This window comes from Arvicola amphibius, chromosome 14 (assembly GCF_903992535.2).
Source record: "Arvicola amphibius chromosome 14, mArvAmp1.2, whole genome shotgun sequence".
Taxonomy (NCBI): Eukaryota; Metazoa; Chordata; class Mammalia; order Rodentia; family Cricetidae; genus Arvicola; species Arvicola amphibius.
In genome coordinates, this window is record NC_052060.1 from 5,880,144 (window position 1) to 5,900,194 (window position 20,051).

The 20,051-nt window shown below is 42.4% G+C and overlaps 1 protein-coding gene and 1 pseudogene across 2 annotated transcripts in view; one reads left to right on the top strand and one right to left on the bottom strand.

Moving 5' to 3' along the window:
• The window catches only part of Pogz (pogo transposable element derived with ZNF domain), a 46,031-nt gene that overhangs the window by 11,415 nt on the left and 14,565 nt on the right, over nucleotides 1–20,051 (top strand). For both annotated transcript variants that reach the window (XM_038310998.1, XM_038310999.1), the window contains exons 2-7: nucleotides 7,297–7,421; nucleotides 9,342–9,500; nucleotides 13,778–13,953; nucleotides 15,350–15,458; nucleotides 17,304–17,594; nucleotides 17,672–17,881. In XM_038310998.1, the coding sequence (XP_038166926.1) occupies nucleotides 7,298–7,421; nucleotides 9,342–9,500; nucleotides 13,778–13,953; nucleotides 15,350–15,458; nucleotides 17,304–17,594; nucleotides 17,672–17,881 (1,069 nt within the window). In that variant the 5' untranslated portion in view covers nucleotide 7,297. The remainder of the gene's footprint in view (nucleotides 1–7,296; nucleotides 7,422–9,341; nucleotides 9,501–13,777; nucleotides 13,954–15,349; nucleotides 15,459–17,303; nucleotides 17,595–17,671; nucleotides 17,882–20,051) is intronic.
• On the bottom strand, nucleotides 6,728–7,129 carry LOC119800763 (annotated as a pseudogene).

Here is a 20,051-nt window from a genome sequence, read left to right on the forward strand (position 1 = left end):
GGATAGCATTAGTTTCCAGTGAAGGCTCTGTGTGAGTGTTGAGGATAGCATTAGTTTCATCTCAAGACAAACTCACTCAGCTCGTAGGGGAGGCACAACAGCAGCAGCTCTTTGTAGTGCAGAGTTGAAAAGCTTTGTTCTGAAAGAGACATATAATGTAGGCAATGTTTACAAATTAAAAGTAGGCTCTAGGGTCCTGGAAACAGTTTGCAGAGTTCCTAGTACTTCCGTACTAGAGTATGGCAGTGCAAAACTTAGAAGAATCAGTAATCATAGTCATAACTTCCTTTCTGCTGTTGTGATAAGAATACCTGGACATAAAGCCCTTTAGGGACTGGAGAGGCGTCGGTGGCTAGAGCCCTTGCTGCGTCCCAGCACTCAGGTGGTGGTTCACCATCCATAACTCCAGGTCCAGGGAATCTCACTTTCTCTTCTGACCTCTGTGGGGACCAGACAAACATGGGTGCTCATGTAGACACAAAACACTCATACAAAGTAAATCTTTTTGTTTTTTTGTTTTTTTTGACGCAGGGTTTCTCTGTAGCCCTGGGTATCCTGGACCTAGCTATGTAGACCAAGCTTGCCCCAGATTCACTGATCGGCCAAAGTAAATCTTTTAAAAAGCAATTTGCGCCCGGCAGTGGTAGTGCACACCTTTAATCCCAGCACTCGGGAGGCAGAGGCAGGCAGATCTCTATGAGTTCAAGGCCAACCTGACCTACAAGGGCTAGTTCCAGGACAGGCTCCAAAGCTACAGAGAAACCCTGTCTTGAAAAAGCTATAAACAAACAAAGCAATTTGGGTCTATTTCAGCCTACTATTTCTTTATTCCAGGTTCTAACTTATCATTATTGTAGGGAAGTCAAGGCAAGAACTTACACAGCTAGTCACATCATGTCCACAGAACAGAGTGGATAAATACATGCTCACTTTACCTGCTTGCGTGTACTCTCCTGTTTCTCTCTCTCTCTCTCTCTCTCTCTCTCTCTCTCTCTCTCTCTCTCTCTCTTTCTTTCAATATGTATTTATTTTATGTGCATTTGTGTTTTGCCTACATATATGCCTGTTTGAAGGTGCCAGATCCCCTGGAACTAGAGTTACAGACAGTTGTGAGCTGCCATATGGGTGCTGGGAATTGAATCTGGGTCCTCTGGAAGAATAGCCAATGCTCTTAACCACTGTTAACTCAGTGTTTCTAGTTATACAGGTCAGCACTCCCTGTCTAGGAAATGGTGGTACCCACAGTGACCTGGGTCTTGCCACATCAGTTAATTTAAAGGGGATATAGAGAGACGGCTCACTAGTTGCGAGCATTGGCTATTCTTCCAGAGCTCTGGGGTTCAGTTACCAGCACCCACATGGAGGCTCACAACCATCTGTAACTCTAGTTCTAGGGGATCTGACAACTTCTTCTGGCCTCCAATGGCACAAGGCACACAAACAGTGCACAGACATATATGCAGGCAAAACCATTTTATATGAAAATTGAAATAAAAAAGTATCCCAGGACATGAACACAGACCAACCCAATATAGGCAGTCCCTCACTGACACTTTGTTCTCGTATGATTCTAGATGGTATTAACAACAAAACTGTCAAGTCAAAGTTGGGCATGGAGGGGAGCACCTTTAATCCTTGTACTCAGGAGGTAGAGGCAGGTGAATTTCTTGAGTGTAAGCCAGCCTGATCTACATAGTGAGTTCTAGGACATCCAGGGCTACATAGAGAGACGACCCTGTCTAGCAAAACCAAAGCAAAGGGAAAAAAAAACTAATGTGAGTCAGACATGAACTTAGGAGGCAGAAATAGTTCTCTGAGTTTAAGGGGAACCTAGTCTACATAGTGATTTCCAGGGCTACATAGTGGGACACTATCTCCAAAACAAAACAAAAACCCTAAACATTACAATCAGTAAATAGTATCTTAACACAATTTTAATTTGTGTATGTTGGAGAGCCTTGCACACGCTATAAGCACTGTACATAACATCATTAAACATATTTTTAAATCATAGTATTAGGCTTGGGCTTCATTGTGGCATTTTCTAACAGAATTTGTGTGTGTGTGTGTAGATAGGTATTTCCCTCAGTTGATTACCAGCTTATTTTTGAGACAAGGTCCTCTCTGACCTGGAGCTTCTGTTTTGGCTAGTCTAGGCTGGCTGGCCAGTGAGGCCTCAGGATCTGCCATCTCCTTTCTTCCCCAGTGATTTGATTAAGAGTACTTCACCACCACACTTTTTTTGTTTTATTTTGCATGTGGGTTCTGGGGACTGAACTCAAGTCCTTCCCCATCTTCCTAGTTCCTCCCTGCTTGTCCCCTTCAACTCCCCACCCCATAGCCTCCTTGTAGTGGGGAGCTGCAGGCTGCATTCCCACTGCCCAGCAAGCCGCCGGCTAGCTTATGCCCCAAAATAACAACACACAAATTATATTCATTTAAACACTGCCTAGCCCATTAGTTTCAGCCTCTTACTCACATCTTGACTAAACCATAACTAATAATCTGTGTAACACCACAAGTGGTGTCTTACCGGGAAAGATACAGCATGTCTGACCTGGCGGCTGGCTTCATTGCATCTGGCTCAGAGAAGAAAGGCATGGCATCTTCCCCAGAGGCAAGGCATGGCGATTGCCTGAGGCATCTGCCTGAGCCATCTACCTCACTTCCTTCTTCCTGTTCTGTCTACTCTACCCACCTATGTTCTAACCTATGAGGCCAAGCAGTTTCTTTATTAATTAACCAATGAAATCATCAGATAGATAGAAGACATACCTACATCATTTCCCCTTTTTCTGTTTAAACAACAAAAAGGCTTTAACTTTAACATAGCAAAATTACATATAACAAAAACAGTTATCAAGTAAGAATTACAATTACAATATTTATATCTACTTTATCTTTTATCATAACAAAGGAAACAACTATAACTATTCTTCAACTCTATCAAAGACTCCAGAAGGATATAATATTACCTAAGTAAATGAGAAGTAAGCAACTTACAAAACTCTAGAAATCACAGAGACATTTCGCTGCCTGGACAGTCACCCAAAGTTCCTCTGTACTGTTGGGGCATCCATCTTCAGCCTTCAGGTCCATAGTTTCCAGCAGACATTTCCATGAAGCAGGAAATTTCAAAGGCAGTTCAGTCAGTATCTGTTGTGTCCTACAGAATGTCTCGCAGACTCTTTCATGAATCAGGAACCCCGAAAGATCATCTCACCTTTAGGCAAGTTCAGCAGTCCTCTTTCTGCGGGTTCTTTGTGTCCAGTCTATGCATCAGTCCAGGCAAGAGCAGTTTCTTGCCCAAGTGGCTATCAAACTCAATATGTAGCCTCTTCGATGCCCGTCTTCCTTTTGAAGTAGATTGGTGCTGCCAGGAGCAGACGTGTCTCATTGTCATGAAAAGCCTTAAGTTATTAAAACATTAAATGCCATATTCTGCAGTCTTTGAAAGATATGAAGAATGCCCATCTAACTGAAATATATCTCTATATATCTAGAAAATCTAACTGACTACAAGCTTTACTATTATCGATGATTATTCATTAACAACCTATATTTCTTAATTATACATTACATTTTTAAAATGAACTACACAATCACAATACCTTAATCATTATTAGATATACATATACATATAACAAAATTGACCTTAAATTTAAATCACTAAAGCAAAATCCATATCAATGCAAATTACTCATCTCCATATCATATCCCCCTTTAAATGTAAAAGAACACTTATTAACAATATTTGGGAACATGGGCGCAGTTATTTCTCTCCAAACTGCTTCCTGCTGAATGGGGAAGCTGTTAATCAGATCTTTCATGGTGTAACCTGTGTGCCAGGTTCATCTCAGTCATCAGTTGGGTGAAGTAATTTTCTGAAGGTGTTCACAGCAGCCTTTCAGGAGGGCGTGGTCTATCATACCATATTGGGATAGAAGCAATCCACAGGGTTTCATTTTCTGTAAAAACAAAAGAAGAATCTCTTTTCTAAAGTATCATATCCTTAGATCCAAATTCTGAAGTCAAGTTATTTTCAAAATGTCTATCTTGGATTAGTTCAGCAGCATTTATAAACAAATATCTTTTAGCAGCTGTTGCTTCTTCCTCAGCATTCAAACAATTCAAAGAGAGCATAATAGTATACAGCATCAAGATTCTCTGTATTTTCCATCTTTATGTGGCTTTATTTTTACCTCTATTTCATTTATTTTTACTTTTATTTATTTATTTATTTACTTATTTTTGAGTCAGGTTCTCTGTATATCTTTGTCTTGGAATAACTCTGTAGACTAGGCTGTCCTTGAACTCACAGAGATCCACTACTGTAAATCATTTAGAGGTCTTCTTTGTTTTTTTTAAATATTTATTTATTTATTATGTATACAATATTCTGTCTGTGTGTATGCCTGCAGGCCATAAGAGGGCACCAGACCCCATTACAGATGGTTGTGAGCCACCATGTGGTTGCTGGGAATTGAACTCAGGACCTTTGGAAGAGCAGGCAATGCTCTTAACCTCTGAGCCATCTCTCCAGCCCTCTTCTTTGTTTTTGAATCTCTCTTTACTGTATCTCTTTCTTTTTCTTATCACATGAGCCTTTAAATTACTGAGCAATATGGGTAGGATTCAAGCCACGGCTTTGCCAGCTAGATCCATCCCATTCCTTAGCTTTCCAGCCTCATGGCAGAGGTACTTGCTAGAGCCATTTTTATTACCACAACTCTGGCGTTTCAAGGTTCCTGCCAGCAAACAAGCTGCAACAGTGTTAAACAACAGTCAAAAGCTCCATAGTCAGGACTGCCTGCTTGAAAGAGTCAGAGTTTGCCCTGGCAGGACGGCCCAGAAAACTGGCATTTAAAACGGCACAGCTTTTTTCCTGCTACGGCTGAAAACCGAAAAACACATGTTCAGCTTTTCATCAACACCATTTAAGTGTTTCGTGGCAGGACCTCTTAAAAGAGCTGCATGGTTTTGCAGTTAAAGTTGAGTCAGGAAGCCTCTCTTAGATGAGAGCGCTCTCTTGCCTCTAGCAAGCAGAGCAGACCTGAGAAATTGCTGCTACCAAGAAAACATGCTTTACTCTATTCTTTCCCAAGCTTTCTCAGGCTTTCTGTGGATTCAGTTGTCCACATGTGGGCACCATTCTTTAGTGGGGAGCTGCGGGCCGCGTTCCTCCGCAGCCCGGCCTTGGGCCGCCGGCTAACTTATGCCCCAAAATAACAACACACAAATTGTATTCATTTAAATACTGCCTGGCCCATTAGTTTCAGCCTCTTACTCACATCTTGACTAAACCATAACTAATAATCTGTGTAACACCACGAGTGGTGTCTTACCGGGAAAGATACAGCATGTCTGACCTGGCGGCTGGCTTCATCGCATCTGGCTCAGAGAGGAGAGGCATGGCATCTTCCCCAGAGAGGCGAGGCATGGCATCTGCCTGAGCCATCTACCTCACTTCCTTCTTCCTGTTCTGTCTACTCTACCCACCTATGTTCTAACCTATGAGGCCAAGCAGTTTCTTTATTAATTAACCAATGAAATCATCAGATAGATAGAAGACACACCTACATTACCTCCTTTTAGCTTTCTGTCATTTATAGCATGCCATTTTGGGCATATGCCTCTAAGTCCTCTCTTGGGAGGCTGAGGCAGGTAGCTTTCTGTGAGTTCAAGACCATAGCAAGTTCCAGGCAAATTAGTACTACATGGTGAGATCGTGTCTTAAAAAAGTTGGGTTGGCGGGCTGAGAGATGGCTCAGAGGTTAAGAGCATTGACTGTTTTTCCAGAGGTCCTGAGTTCAATTCCCAGCAATCACATGTTGGCTCACAACCATCTATAATGAGATCTGGTGCCCTCTTCTGGCCTGCAGGGATACATGCAGGCAGATCTTGTATACATAATAAATAAATCTTTAAAAAAAAATGTTGGGTTTGCCAGATGGCTCAGATACCTGCTGCCAAGCCTGATAACCTAACCTGAGTTTGATTCCTAGAACCCATGTGGTGGCGGAGAATCAATTCCTAAAAGTTGTTCTCTCACCTCCACATGTGTGCTGTGGCATGTATACATATATACACTGAATAAATAATGTAAAAAGAAAAAGTATTGATGGAAAATAGTTTATAATGGACTAAATAGTTCCATCCCTGCCCTAGCAGTGCCAGAGCACTTACCCTGTCCTATATTTGCTATGCCATTGTACTTATTTATCTTACCCTGATACCTACCTTCCTTCCTTCCTTCCTTCCTTTTTTTCCCCCAAGACACCGTTTCTCTGTAGCTTTGGAGCCTGTCCTAGAACTAGCTCTTGTAGACCAGGCTGGCCTTGAACTCATAGAGATCCGTCTGCCTCTGCCTCTTGAGTGCTGGGTTTAAGGCATGGGCCATACCTTTAACTTTTATAAGTCAAACTATTGCAGACTTTGCTGCAGAAAGGATTTTGATAGTCAAGGATTAAAATTGTCAGTCCGATCCAGTGGTAGCGTAGAGGGTAGGTTACTGATGAAGTCATGAGCATGATTGCAGCTATAGATAGTGGCGCACACTGTTCCAGTAATTGGCATGCTGGGGCAGGATGATTGCCTGGAGTTGAGGACCAGTGTGGGCAACATAGTAAGCGCCAGGCTAGCTTATTTACAGTATGCCCTTTTTCTTTTTTTGTTTTTGTTTGTTTTTTTGTTTTTTAAACTTTTAATGATGTAAACAAAAATATACCTAAAAGCAAAGCTTCTGGAAAAACCATTTGTTCTTCCCCGTCTTGTATCGTTCCTCAAATTTGACCTTGGCTTCCCGCCTTGCCTTGCGTTTCAGGTCTGGGTCCCTAAAGACATCCTTGTCGACAACAGTTTTGTCCAGGGGGATGTCCACAGAGTTCCTTGTGGGTATCAGGTGGTTGTAGTTATAAACTTTCACAAAGGACTTGATCTTGGATCTCTTGGCGACTTTCTTCTTGCCCATGGCAGCCGTCACTTTTCAGGGATAGCGGTCAATTCCAGCCACCAGGGCATGGCTGTCTGAGGTGCCATCATCAGTGTTCTTCACGATGACGGCTTTGCATCCGGAGTAGCATCCAGCCAGGACGGGCACCGCTTTCCTGGGTTTCATGAACTTGCCCATTTCGACAGCAAGCCTCCAGTTCCCAGCAGAAAGGAAAGGAGGCCACTTCAGCTAACCTTTCATCCTGCGGACCCAGTATGCCCTTTTTCAAACAGATGTTTCACTTGGTGTAAAATTGTTTCTACTATTCTAGATCATTGTCTTACTAACTTTTTCCTTTCTGGTAGCATGGCGGACACCGACCTGTTTATGGAATGTGAGGAGGAAGAACTGGAGCCATGGCAGAAAATCAGCGATGTCATTGAGGACTCTGTAGTAGAAGATTACAATTCAGTAGATAAAACTACTCCAGGTAACTAAAACTCTTGTTCTTAGGTTGTTGTTTACATTAATTACATTGAATTTTAGAGAAAGAATTTAAGAATCTAGAGAGAGGGCTAGGGGTATCACTCAGTTATGTAGTGTTTGTCTAGGCCCTGTTTCCACCAACACATAAGCCAGGGGTGGTGGTACATACCTATAATCTTAGCAGTGGAGGTGGAGGCAGGAGGATTACAAATACAAGGTCATTTTCAGCTACACAAAAGGTTTGAAACCAGCCTGAGATACATGGGACTTTGTTTGAAAAAAAAAAAAAGGGAAAGAAACCAGAGAAAGCCATGGTGGCTCACACCTATAATTCTAGCTCTTGGGAGGCTTGAGACCTCAAGCTAGAGATACATAATAAGTTCCAGGCCAACCAGGGACTGTAGAGTGAGACCCTGCTGAGAAAGAGCGTGCGCGCACACGCAAGCGTGAATGAGAGAGCGCGTGAGCACGGATATGAATATCTAAGGCTGCGTTTTTATGGCATTGGTATTACCTTCTTTTCCATGCTGTAGCACATGAGTGCTTGCTTCTTCATAAAATTTGTGAAAATCTATTGAATTTACTCCAAACAGTGAGAGAATGGGTTAACTAATATTTATTAAATATCCTCTTACCAAGCGTCCATGAACAAGGATATAAAGTGGTGTATATCAGAGCTGATCTGAGTCCCCAGTCACGGTTCACTTGTTGTTTGTTTGAATTTGATTTCCTTTGTGAGTCAAGAAAAGATCCTTTGTGTCTGTCTTAGTGATCAGTTTATAAATTAAGATTTGTTACCTTCTATTTTACCATTGATATAGGGGTAAAATTCTAGATTACTCTACATTCACAAAGTAGGCATTTTCTCCTAAATTATACCAGTTTGGGGGTTCTGTTTTTTTTTTTTTTTTTTTTTTTTTTTTTGTCTTTCCTTTCCTTGAGACTTGAAGATAACATTGATTTAGGCTGAAAAAGGACACAGTACAAGTTTTACAGGTGGTTTGTCATGAAGGATTACAAATTCTAGTTGTGGTGATAGTACATCTAGGAAACCTAAAGATACAGTAGTGCTATAGAAAGTCCTGCTTCAGAGATCAGTGACCTAACTTTGCTGAGACTTTTTTTTAATATATATGAGTGTTTTGCCTGCATGTATGTCTATACCACGTGTATGTGTGGTGTACACAGAGGCCAGAAGAATCCCATGGTGTTGAATTTCCTAGAATGAAGTTAACAGACAGTTGTAGCTGCCATGTGGGTGCTGGGAATTGAACTTGGATCCTCTGGGAGAGCAGTCAGTGCTCTTAATTGCTGAGCCATCTCTCCAGCCCTATAGTGTCCTAACTTAATTAGCTAGGAAATGTAAGACAAAGAACGTATTATGGTTACTTGTATTATTAAGTTTTACTTGTCAGATTGACACAATCTAGAATGGACAGACTAGTTCGGTTGGTCTGTGGACTACATTAATTGAGGTCAGAAGACCCACCCACCTGTTGGGTGGCATCATTCCCTAGGAAGAGGACTCTGAATTGTTGAGGAGTGGAGTGTATGAGCTGGGCACTAGCATACATGCTCTCGTGTATTGTTCTCTGCTCTAGACTCAGTGTGATGTGATGAGCAGCTTCCAGCTCTTCCACCTTAAGTTCCCCACAGTGATGAACTGTAATCTGAAATTGTGAGCCATAAAAGCACATTCTCCCTTATTTTATGGTAGCAGTAGTCTTAGACTACTAGAAGACCAAAGAGATGGTGTATAAATGTTAGGCTGAGAGACAGGAAAAATCACATCAGTAGTTGGAATTTTGAGTGAAGTTGGAAACTTTTTGACTGGTGAAACAAGGTGAAGAGAGAAGAGTAGAAGCAGAGTCCTTTAGTGTCACCTGTCCCTGTCTCCAAGTGACTGTGCCTTCCTTCCCCACAGTTTCTGTGAGCCAGCAGCCACTCTCAGCTCCAGTGCCCATTGCTGCCCATGCTTCTGTTGCTGGGCACCTCTCCACGTCCACTACTGTTAGTAGCAGTGGGGCGCAGAGCAGCGACAGTGCAAAGAAGACTCTTGTCACACTAATTGCCAACAACAATGGTAAGTGGGATTATTGGGAAAGTCTTCTGAGCATAGAGGCCCGAGAGAATAAAAATGGCCTCGCAGCTGACTGTGCTGGTAGTCCTATGGTGGCTGTGTTAGCTGGAGATGTCTTTAGGAACTGTTCTTTGGTGTGGAAGGAACACTGGGTGCTGTATTCCTTCAGTCAGCGCTGGCTTGATGCTGAGAGTCAGGTCAGCGGATTCTTATAGAAAAGATGAATTGAGCATTGCTGGCTGACTATTCTAGAGATCTGGGACTGCGCGCGCGCACATACACAAACACACACACACACACACACACACTTCAAATCTGAAGAATCCTGTTCATTTGGTTAAGAGTATTCCCAGAGCAGCTTCATTCTATTTTCTCTGAGAGGTTTCTGTGATTGTTGGCAGCTTGGTATTAAAGAGAAGAGGTGATTTCTGCTAGGATGAAATGGTGAAGGAACACCATTTTCAGGGTCTTTTATTGATTAGGGAAACTAAGTTTAGTTGGTTTGGTTCTTTTGAAACAAGGTCTCATTTAGCCCAGGCTAGCCAGTAACTCTTTATCTATCTATCTATCTATCTATCTATCTATCTATCTATCTATCTATCATCTATTATGTGTATGGGTGCTTTGCCTGCATGTATGTCTGTGTGTCACTTGCATGTCTGATGCCTTCTTAGTGTGTTGGGACCCTTGGAGATAGAATTATAGATGGTGGTCAGCTGCCATGTGGGTGCTAGGAATTGAACCTGGGTTCTCTATAAGAACAAAGCTTGCTCTTAACTCCTGAGCCATCTCTCCAGCCCTAACCTTTGAACTCTTGATTCTCCTGCCTCCACCTGTACCACCAAGCTGTATTTCATTATTGGTAACTTTCTACACACCAAAGATGATTCCTTACAGTTTCCGTTTGAGGATTCATAGTGGTGTGTGCTTTCATGAGCTCGTTGTACTGCTAAAAACTTAACCTGTCTGTCCGTCTGTCTGTCTCTCCCTCTGTGTGTGTGTGTGTGTGTGTGGTTTTTTTATTTGCTTTTTTTTTTTTTTGAGGCAGTCTCGCTATATAGGATTCATGGCAATATATGCTTTTATAGGCTCATTGTACTGCTAAAAGAACCATACTTGTTTATTTTTAAAGGCAGGGTCCATGTAACTCTGGATGGCCTGGAACTCGGTATGTAGACCAGATTGGTCTCAAAGCTATAGAGATCCACTTGCTTTTGCCTCCTGAGTGCTGGGAATAAAGACATGTGCTACATATGTTCTTGGATTTTTTTTTCTTGTGTGTGTGTGTGTGTGTGTGTGTGTGTGTTATTAGGAACTGAACGTGTTCCCCACCACATACACACTGGGAATTGAATATAAGAACTCAATCATACTAAGGTATATTTCCATTTTCCAGCCAGCCCCCTTTTAAGTATTTGTTTTGGAGTAGAGTTTACCTAAACTACCCAGGCTAGCGCTAAACTTGGTTTCTGCTTTGTCCCCCTAAGTAGGCATTTTATTTCCTTTAGAGATCCATTTTATTGCTGTAAGAATAATCTGTGGGGCTGGAGATGTAGCTCAGTTAGAATACATGCATAGTATGACAAAGCCCTGAGTTAGGACCCTCGAACAGACGAAGAAGAGCAGGGGCTTGGGAAATGGTTCAGTCATTAAACTCTTGCCACACAAGCACGAGGACCTGAGTTAGAGTCCCGTGACCCATGCAAAATTTTGGTGGATCCTCGGGGCTCACTGTCCAGCCTAGCCTTCTCATCCAGTTTCAGGCCAGTGAAAGACTTGTCTCAAAGCCAAAACCAAAACAAGACAGACAGCACCTGAGACTAGTCACTGTCCTCCACATGCACACACAAAATAAAAATAAGTGATTGTCAGGGAGGCCAGCCTGGTCTACAGAGAAACCCTCTCAGAAAACAAAACAACAACAAAATCTTAGAGACAGGCAAGGTGTGAAGGAACATTGGTGCATACCTGTCTGTGATCATGATACTCAGGGTTGTGAGTTCAAGGTCCGCCTGCTACATAGCAAGACCTTGTTCTAAAGAAAAATGGAGTAAGAGAGAGAAGAAAATAGGGAAAATATAGGAAAAAAAGTCAAAAGGGGGGAATTAACTGTCCTATCATGTGGCAGTGATTATTTGTACTTCTTCATTTATGCAAATGTTATTTTATACACTTTTGTATACTGTGTAGTGATGGCTTTTTACAAAAATAGACTCATACATTTCCCCTACTTTTTCTTTTATGTAGTAGTGACTATCTTGTCATCTTAATGCTAATAGCTTTAATTGTTTTGTTGTTTTTTATGTGGGGGGTCTTACCATACAACTCTGGCTACAACTCACTCTGTAGACTAGACTGGTCTGGGATTCACAGATCCATCTGACTCTGCCTTTGCCTCCCAGATACTGGGATTTAAAAATGTGTGCCTCATGCCTGACTGTTTGTCTTTTAAATTAATTAGTTTATTTAGTTTATGTGTATTATGTCTGTGCACCATGTGTACTGCCTGGAGCCATTGTAGGTCAGAAGAAGGCGTTGAATCCTGTCCAACAGGAGATGGTTGCAGTGGGAATCAAAACCACATCCTCTACAAGAGCAGCAAATGCTCTTAACTGTTGAGTCAGCTTTCTTCTAGCCCTCTATTTTGATTTTGAGGCAGGATTTCATATAGCCCAGGCTAGCCTTGAAATTTCTATTTAGCTGAGGCTGGCCTTGCATTCCTGATGTTTGTGCTTCTGTTCTCAAGTGCTAGATTTACAGGTGTATACACACACACATTTTGTTTTTTTGAGCCTAGACTTGTTTATCAGGTTGGCTTCAAACTTGCTATAACAACAGGTTCCTATGAACTCCTTCCTGCTGATGCCAGGATCCCAGGCATGTAACACAAGCCCGGCTTGTGTAGTGCTGGCATTTGAACCAAGGCCTCATGCATGCTGGAAGGCACTCTGCCAACTGAGCTACATCTCCAGCCCTTTCTAACATTCTGTTTTGGTTTGGTTTTTTGTTTTTATTATTTTGAGATAGAGTTTCGCTGTGTAGCCCTGGATGTCCTGGAACTCACTATGTAAACCAGGCTGGTCTTGAACTCAGAGTTCTGTCTCCCTCTGCTTCCCAAGTACTGGGACTAAAGGCATGTGCCACCACCTCCCTTCTTACCCAGCTCCTATCTAACAGTCTTGATTATTATACTTCCCATTGTTTGATTAAGGTGTTAACAATAGATTATAAAAAGGTACATTGATATTTCACTTACAAAGAGCTACAGTGAGTGCTGGATAAGATTTATGCATGTATTACCTGTAATCCCAGCACTTAGGAGGCTGAGTCAGGAATATTGGCTGGTTTGAGGCCAGTCTGGGCTATAACAAGGCTATCTCAGAAGACACCTCCTTCAACAAGGCCACACCTCCCAATCCTTCTCCAACTGTTCTATAACTATGACCCAAGCATTCAATCATGTGAGCTTACAGGGGCCATTTTTACCCAGACCACCATAGGGTATTTCCTATGGAAGAATGTCGGATGTTATTTGAATCATACTCCCTGAACCCTTTCTCAAACAAAAATAAATTTAGGGCCAGCAAGATGGCTTGATGAGTAAAGGGCACTGGCCCAGCCTGAGGCCCTGAGAACTACCTCACACACGTTGTCTCTGACCTCCCACATGGGACATGGAATATGGAACACATACTCAAGCACACATTTACAATAAACAATTGTAAAAAATAAATGTAAGGGGATTAGTTAATAACAAATTACCTTCTTACAAATAGATTTTTTTCTAAAATAAGAAAGTCTTGTCTTTGCTGTGCCGACTGGGGAGCAGCCGTTAGTGTGGAGAGAGGAGCTAGTGTCTTCCAGCCTTCCTCAGGATGTGGGTGAGGTCAGTGCACTGCCCTGACCCATTGTTTTCTGTTAGTGATGGTGCTGCATGAAGCTTAGGGCTAGGGTTTACTTGTTTTGCTTTTGTTTTTTGTTCTTTTGGAGACAGGGTTTCTCTGTGTAGCTTTTGGAGCCTGTACTGGAGCTCACTTTTTAGATCAGGCTGGCCTTGAACTCACAGAGATCTGCCTGCCTCTGCCTCCTGAGTGGAAGCTTAAGTTTTGGTGAGTTTGGTGACATTAAGCCTGAGGTGAGTAGTGTGAGCTAAGTAATTTTGGCATCTGAGACACCGTTTCTTAACCTATAGTGTTTCTTACAGAATACACGTTTAGCAATGCTCTAACATCCCTTTCTTGTTGTTTTCCCTTGTTTTGTGCCTGCCTGTTACCCATTAGCTGGTAATACTTTGGTTCAACAAGGTGGTCAGCCACTCATTCTGACCCAGAATCCAGCACCAGGACTGGGAACAATGGTTACTCAACCAGTATTGAGACCTGTCCAGGTCATGCAGAATGCCAACCATGTGACTAACTCCCCTGTGGCCTCACAGCCTATCTTCATCACTACCCAGGTGAGTAGGACTTTGACTTCTGGGACTTGTAGAGGAACTAGGACTGTGGGCCTCCAGAAGCTCTACCTTGGCAGTGTCTCCATCACCATTAGAAATGCTTCTGAGTCTTGCCTGTTGAGTTGAGCTTCTCTTTACTTCTCTTCCTCGTGAAATGCCCAGTATAGCATCATGCCTGCATATTTTCTGCCATACACCTTAGAGGTCTGTTGAGTTGACTAAAATCTGGGCAGAAATCATGGGGAAAGTTAGAATTAGAAAGCCTTGACACCGCAGGGCAGTGGTGGCACACCTTTAATCCCGCCAGCCTGGTCTACAAACATGAGTTCTAGGACACACAGAGAAACCCTATCACCAAAAAAAAAAAAAAAAAAGTCTTCACACAGGACTGGAGAGATGACTTACTGGTCAAGAGCATTTGTTGCTCTTGTAGAGGACAACCTAGGTTTAATTCCAAACACCCACATGTCAACTCGTAACTGTTATAGAATTTTGCTCCAGAGGGCCTGATACCTTCTTCTGACCTCTGTAGACACCAGTCACTCCTGTGGTGCACCTATATACATGCAGGCAAAATAAAACACTTATACATGTAAAATAAATCTTAGTTTTTTTTTTTTAAGTCCTCACATTTGCCTTGCAAGCGTTCCTTTTGCTTGGGCTACTTATCCCCTAGGGTAAGTTTATTGACTTTGAAGATATATGTATAAAATGAGTGGCCTTTGAAGAAGGAGGGCTCACCATACAGTGTAGTAATTAGGAGTTGAAAGCCCAAATCTGAGTGGAATTTAAAGGCACGTGCTTCTCTTTGCCTAAGGCTTCCTAATTTATACTCTCTTACTAATTTATCAGGTTTGTGACCTTTAAAGGGGGCTTTGGGAGCAGCATATAAAACAAGGATTGTTTTTATATTTTGGAACACTAGATTAAGTACTGTTAATGATTTTGGTCTTTCCTGTCAAAGCACCAGTCTGTGAATACATAGTTTGGTTTTTTTTCATTACATAATAGTTTGCTAAAAACAGGCTGGGTATGGTGGTGCATACCTGTAAAACCAGCTCCTAAAAGAAGAAGCAGAACTGTCATAAATTCAAGGCTAGTTGGCTACTTAAACCCTGTCTCAAAATAAAACAAAGTTGTTTGCAAACACAATTAGGAGTTTGTGGGCAACCTAGGATACATAGCAAGAACCAAGTCCAAAAGCAAACACAGAGGAAAGCAACATTTTACAAAAATCTAGCATGGAAGAATTTCCTAAAATTTTCCATTTCAGTTATTTGAAAGCTGTACCTCTAGAGAGAGAACCCTTAGGTCAGAATATGAGGCTATCATTCGTACCGCGGTCAGTATCAGGGCTAGTTGCTCTCTGTGCTAAAGGTCATTTTGCTTTTTAATGCAGGGATTTCCTGTAAGGAATGTTCGGCCCGTACAGAACGCAATGAATCAGGTTGGGATTGTGCTGAATGTACAGCAAGGACAAACAGTCAGACCAATCACACTAGTCCCAGGTAAGGAGATACTTGGAGTAACCTGGCATCCAGCTATTTATTTTAACTGTTTCAGAATAGTCTAGAGCATTTGAAGGCATGTATTTAAAGAAAAACTTTAAATACGATTTTAACAATTTAAGCCCGCCAGGCGGTGGTGCGCACACCTTTAACTGCAGCACTCGGGAGGCAGAGGCAGGTGGATTTCTGTGAGTTTGAGGCCAGCCTGGCTACAGAGTGAGTTCCAGGACAGTCAGGACTATTAACACAGAGAAACCCTGTTTCGAAAAATCAAAACAATGCAATTTAAGCCCAGTTTTTTTTTAAAAAAAAAAAAAATTCTTGGTCTGCAGTGTGTGTTCTAGGACAGCCAAGGCTGTTAACACAGAAATACTGTCTTTAAAAAAACTAAAGGGGAAAAAAAGGTTTCTAAGCTTTGGCCAGGGTGGTAATTTATTTTTATATTTAGCTTTTCACTACTCTTTATGAGTTAAAATAAGGCTTATGTAGTCATTATCAGTATATGCTGATTAAGTCAGCTATTGTTCGTTACCCTGAAAGAATATTGTTAATGCCAAGTCACAAATCTCGTATTCCATATATATGTTCTCATCTTTGTGGTAGGATTATAAATTGAATTTTACTTTAATTTTAAAGCATAGGTTTGGATATGCAGCCAGCCATGATGGCACACTCCTGGAATCCAGCTTTCAGGAGGTTGAAGCAGGAGGATTACTGTGAATTCAAGGCCAGTCGTGTCTCAAGAAACAAACAAACCAAGGCAGGGGGTGGGAGGACCTTAGATGTAAATTAAGTAAATGATATATCCTTTGAGGATAATGTTACTAATAATCATATAATGGAATATTAAAGAACCCTGGAGCTGGGGTTGTAGCCAGGGGTAGAGTGTATTCTTAGCATTGCTTGAGGCTTTGATTCAACTTCCAGTACCAAAAAGAATCTTGTAATTTTTTCCTAAGTCGCATTTCATATGTATCAGGTTTTCTACAGTTCAGGTCAAATGGAGAATCAATTTATTCAATCGTATATACGGGAACCACAGGGCCAGTAGGCGGCCAAGGGCTAAAAGGACCTCCCAACCCGACAGCCTGTTCACTCCCTAGTAGCCACAAGCTGGAAGGAGAGAGCATTTCCACAAGGTGTGCTCTGCCTCCATATGCACACTGGTACACACTGTGGTACACATACCACCCACACGTGGATGTACATGCACAAGTAAGGATAAAGATACTAAGGAGGCCTCTGCAGTTTGACTTTCTAAAGAATTTTTTGTTTTTTTGATCTCAGAGCCCACCGGACATTTTTAGTCCATAAGTCTGATTAGATTTCTCTATATACATTCTGGTGTTCCATAAGTATTTCTCAGTGGAATTGTCTACAATTGTTCTAGAAAAACATTACCCTTTGGGACATTCTGGTAGAGAAGTTGCCTGTCCTATTTGAGTGTATAGAAGAAAATGGAAAATACTTTTAGAATCTGAAAAAAGACTGTAAGGACCAAATTTGGCCTTTGTTCTATATCTACCCATTCTTTCTCCTCCTCCTAATACAGAGGTTAAGCTACCCTTTGTATTCTTGAAGTGAAAAGTGTAGTGTGGAAGGTGTCTGCAAAGAAGGTGATGGGAACTGTCTCCTAATTACTACCTTAGCTGCTTAGGACAGCTCCTTGTTGTGTGGACAGCCACTGCTTTCTTAGATGTTCTTGGTAGCCTCTGGTGACCACTCAGAAAGTTTAGGGAAATAACTTTTTCCTGTTCTTGTATTTCTAGGAAAGGCAAGAAAAAATATGTTATAGGTGAGCTCGCTGATGAAGGTTTGGGACTTTTCTTGTCTCTCTTTTAAAAGCCCCAGGTACACAGTTTGTTAAGCCGACAGTTGGCGTCCCACAGGTGTTCTCTCAGATGACCCCCGTGAGGCCAGGCTCCACGGTGCCTGTGAGGCCCACCACCAACACCTTCACCACCGTCATCCCAGCTACTCTGACCATCCGAAGCACTGTCCCGCAGTCACAGTCCCAGCAGACCAAGTCCACTCCCAGCACTTCCACTACTCCCACTGCCACACAGCCAGCCTCACTGGGGCAGCTAGCTGTACAGCCTCTGGGCCAGTCCAGCCAGACCTCGAATCCCAAACTAGGTGAGACTTGGGCTGAGGAGATGCAGAACAGCATGGGGAGTGGGTGGGAAGCAGATGGTTTCACTTGGTCAATGTAGCTCCCTCCTTCCCCTCTCCACCTGCAGTGAGCATTGCCAGCTTTGTCACTGTGAAGCGACCTGGGGTTACAGGTGAAAATAGCAACGAAGTGGCCAAATTGGTGAATACTCTTAACACTGTCCCTTCCCTGGGCCAGAGTCCTGGGCCAGTGCTGGTGTCCAACAACAGTTCTGCTCAAAGAACCAGTGGACCCGAGTCTTCAGTGAAAGGTAATGTGAGAGACTGAATCTCCAGTCAGTCATCAGAAAACAATGATCAAGTATGAAATGGGATATAGGTGCTCTGATCTGGGCTTACTGAAGTGCTCATGTATTAAGAAGTGGCCAGATGTGAGCATTTCACTGCAGCTTCTTGATGGGTTCATCAGCGATGTCTTCGTGGAAGAGGGGAATTTTCTGGGGTGATTTTTTTTTTAAGGTTTATTTATTTATTTTAAAGATTTTTAAAATTTATTTATTATGTATACAGTGTTCTGCCTGCATGTATGTCTGCAGGACAGAAGAAGGCCCCAGATCTCATTACAGATGGTTGTGGGCCACCATGTGGTTGCTGGGAATTGAACTCGGGTCCTTTGGAAGAGCAGCCATGTCTCCAGCCTGATTTATTTTACATGTGTGGGTATTTTGTCTTCATGTACATCTGCACTCTAGAAGAGGACATTGGATCTCACAGGACTACAGCTATAGACAGTTGGGAGTTTCTGTGTGTATGCTGGGAGTTGAACTGAGAATCTGTGGAGAAACAGCTGATCCATCTACCAACTCCTCTGGGGTGAATTTTTAAAGTTGAGATATTGTAGAGAGGTTTTCAGAAAGAGAGAGACTGTGACTGAGGATGCTCAGTGGTCCAGAGCAGGGACTGGTATCTTTCTGTGGATCTCCTAGGCTCTGTGCACAGCATGTGCTCTGTCCCATGTTAACTTACGCTGGTGCGTTGTGTAAAGCAGCTGCCAGTACTAGATAAATGGATGAGAGCTGGGCTTTGCTCACTAAAGTTATTATGGGATCTGAACTTGGAATTTCAGTAAAGTGCTTGCTGTCTAAGCTCGAGGACCTGAGTTTGGATCCCCAGCACGCAAGTAAAATCCATCATGGTGGCACATGCTTATGACTCCAGCGAGGGGGGCGGGGCAGGCAGGAGGTAGGGGGGTGTGGGGGTGTGGACGCAGATGGATCATAGAGCTCCACGACCAGTCAGTGTAGCTGAAATGGTGTTGCGACTGCCTGGTTTAGTTGAAGACCCTGTCTTTAGAAATTTGGAGAGTGATAGCAGGAGAGGCCGGAAGTCAACCTCTGACCTCCACAAGTGAGCACATCCACACATGCATAATGCATACGTGTATAAACCATGAAAAAAGAAAAAAGTTGACAGTTATACATACCTATAAATAGATCCAGGTACTTACAAACCATGAAAAGGATTGCCTTGTACCCAAAGATCCTGTCTTAGAAATAAATAACCAAATCTGGTGGCTCATGCTTGTGATCTAGCACTCAGGAGGATGATGCATGAAGATTGTTATAGCACATGGGAGGTTCTGCCCTAAAACAACTGACCAAAAACTAAAAACTATAGGAAAAAAGCATAGGGGGGAAAAGCTTGGCAATATTAGATTTAACAACTGTTTCTTGGAAGCCAAAAGCATAGGCAAGAATAAAAATTGCTACATTTGAAATTTTAAACTTATATGCATCAGAGACCATTAATAGCACAGTGAAAAAGGAATCTGTAAAGAGGGAGGAAATACATTATGCTGAGAGATTACTAATACGTAAATAATTACTGCAGTCTGCACAGTAACAAACCTAAACAATTGAAGAGGGAGCAAAGCAGACGGTCTGATGGCTCAGAGGGTAAGGGTGCCTGCTACCAAGCCTGATGACCTGAGCTCTATCCCTGGAATCTACCGAAAGGAAGGAGTGAGCCATCAGGTAGTCCTTTGGCCTCTACACACCTGCTGTGGCATGTGTGCAGATATATAAAATAAATGTAACAAAAAATATGTTTTTTGTTGTGCTTATTGTGTGGCCCATGCTTTTCATCCCACCACTTGAGAGACAGAGGCAGGCAGTTCTCTGTGAATTGGAGGCCAGCTTGGTCTACATACACAGTAAGTTCTAGAACAGCCACGGCTACATAGAGAAGCCTTGTCTCAGAAAAGCAAAACACTACTACTACTACTGCTACTACTACTACTACTACTACTACTACTAATAATAATAATAATAATTTTTAAATGATGCAAAGAGGCCCTGGATTCCATCCCCCTGCAGCGGTTGGGGAAAGACATCTCTGCAGTCAGTCATAAGATAGCTGGCAGTATCAATTGAGGGAAACATAAAAATCATGGTGAAATGCCATCTGTACCAGTTAGGATAG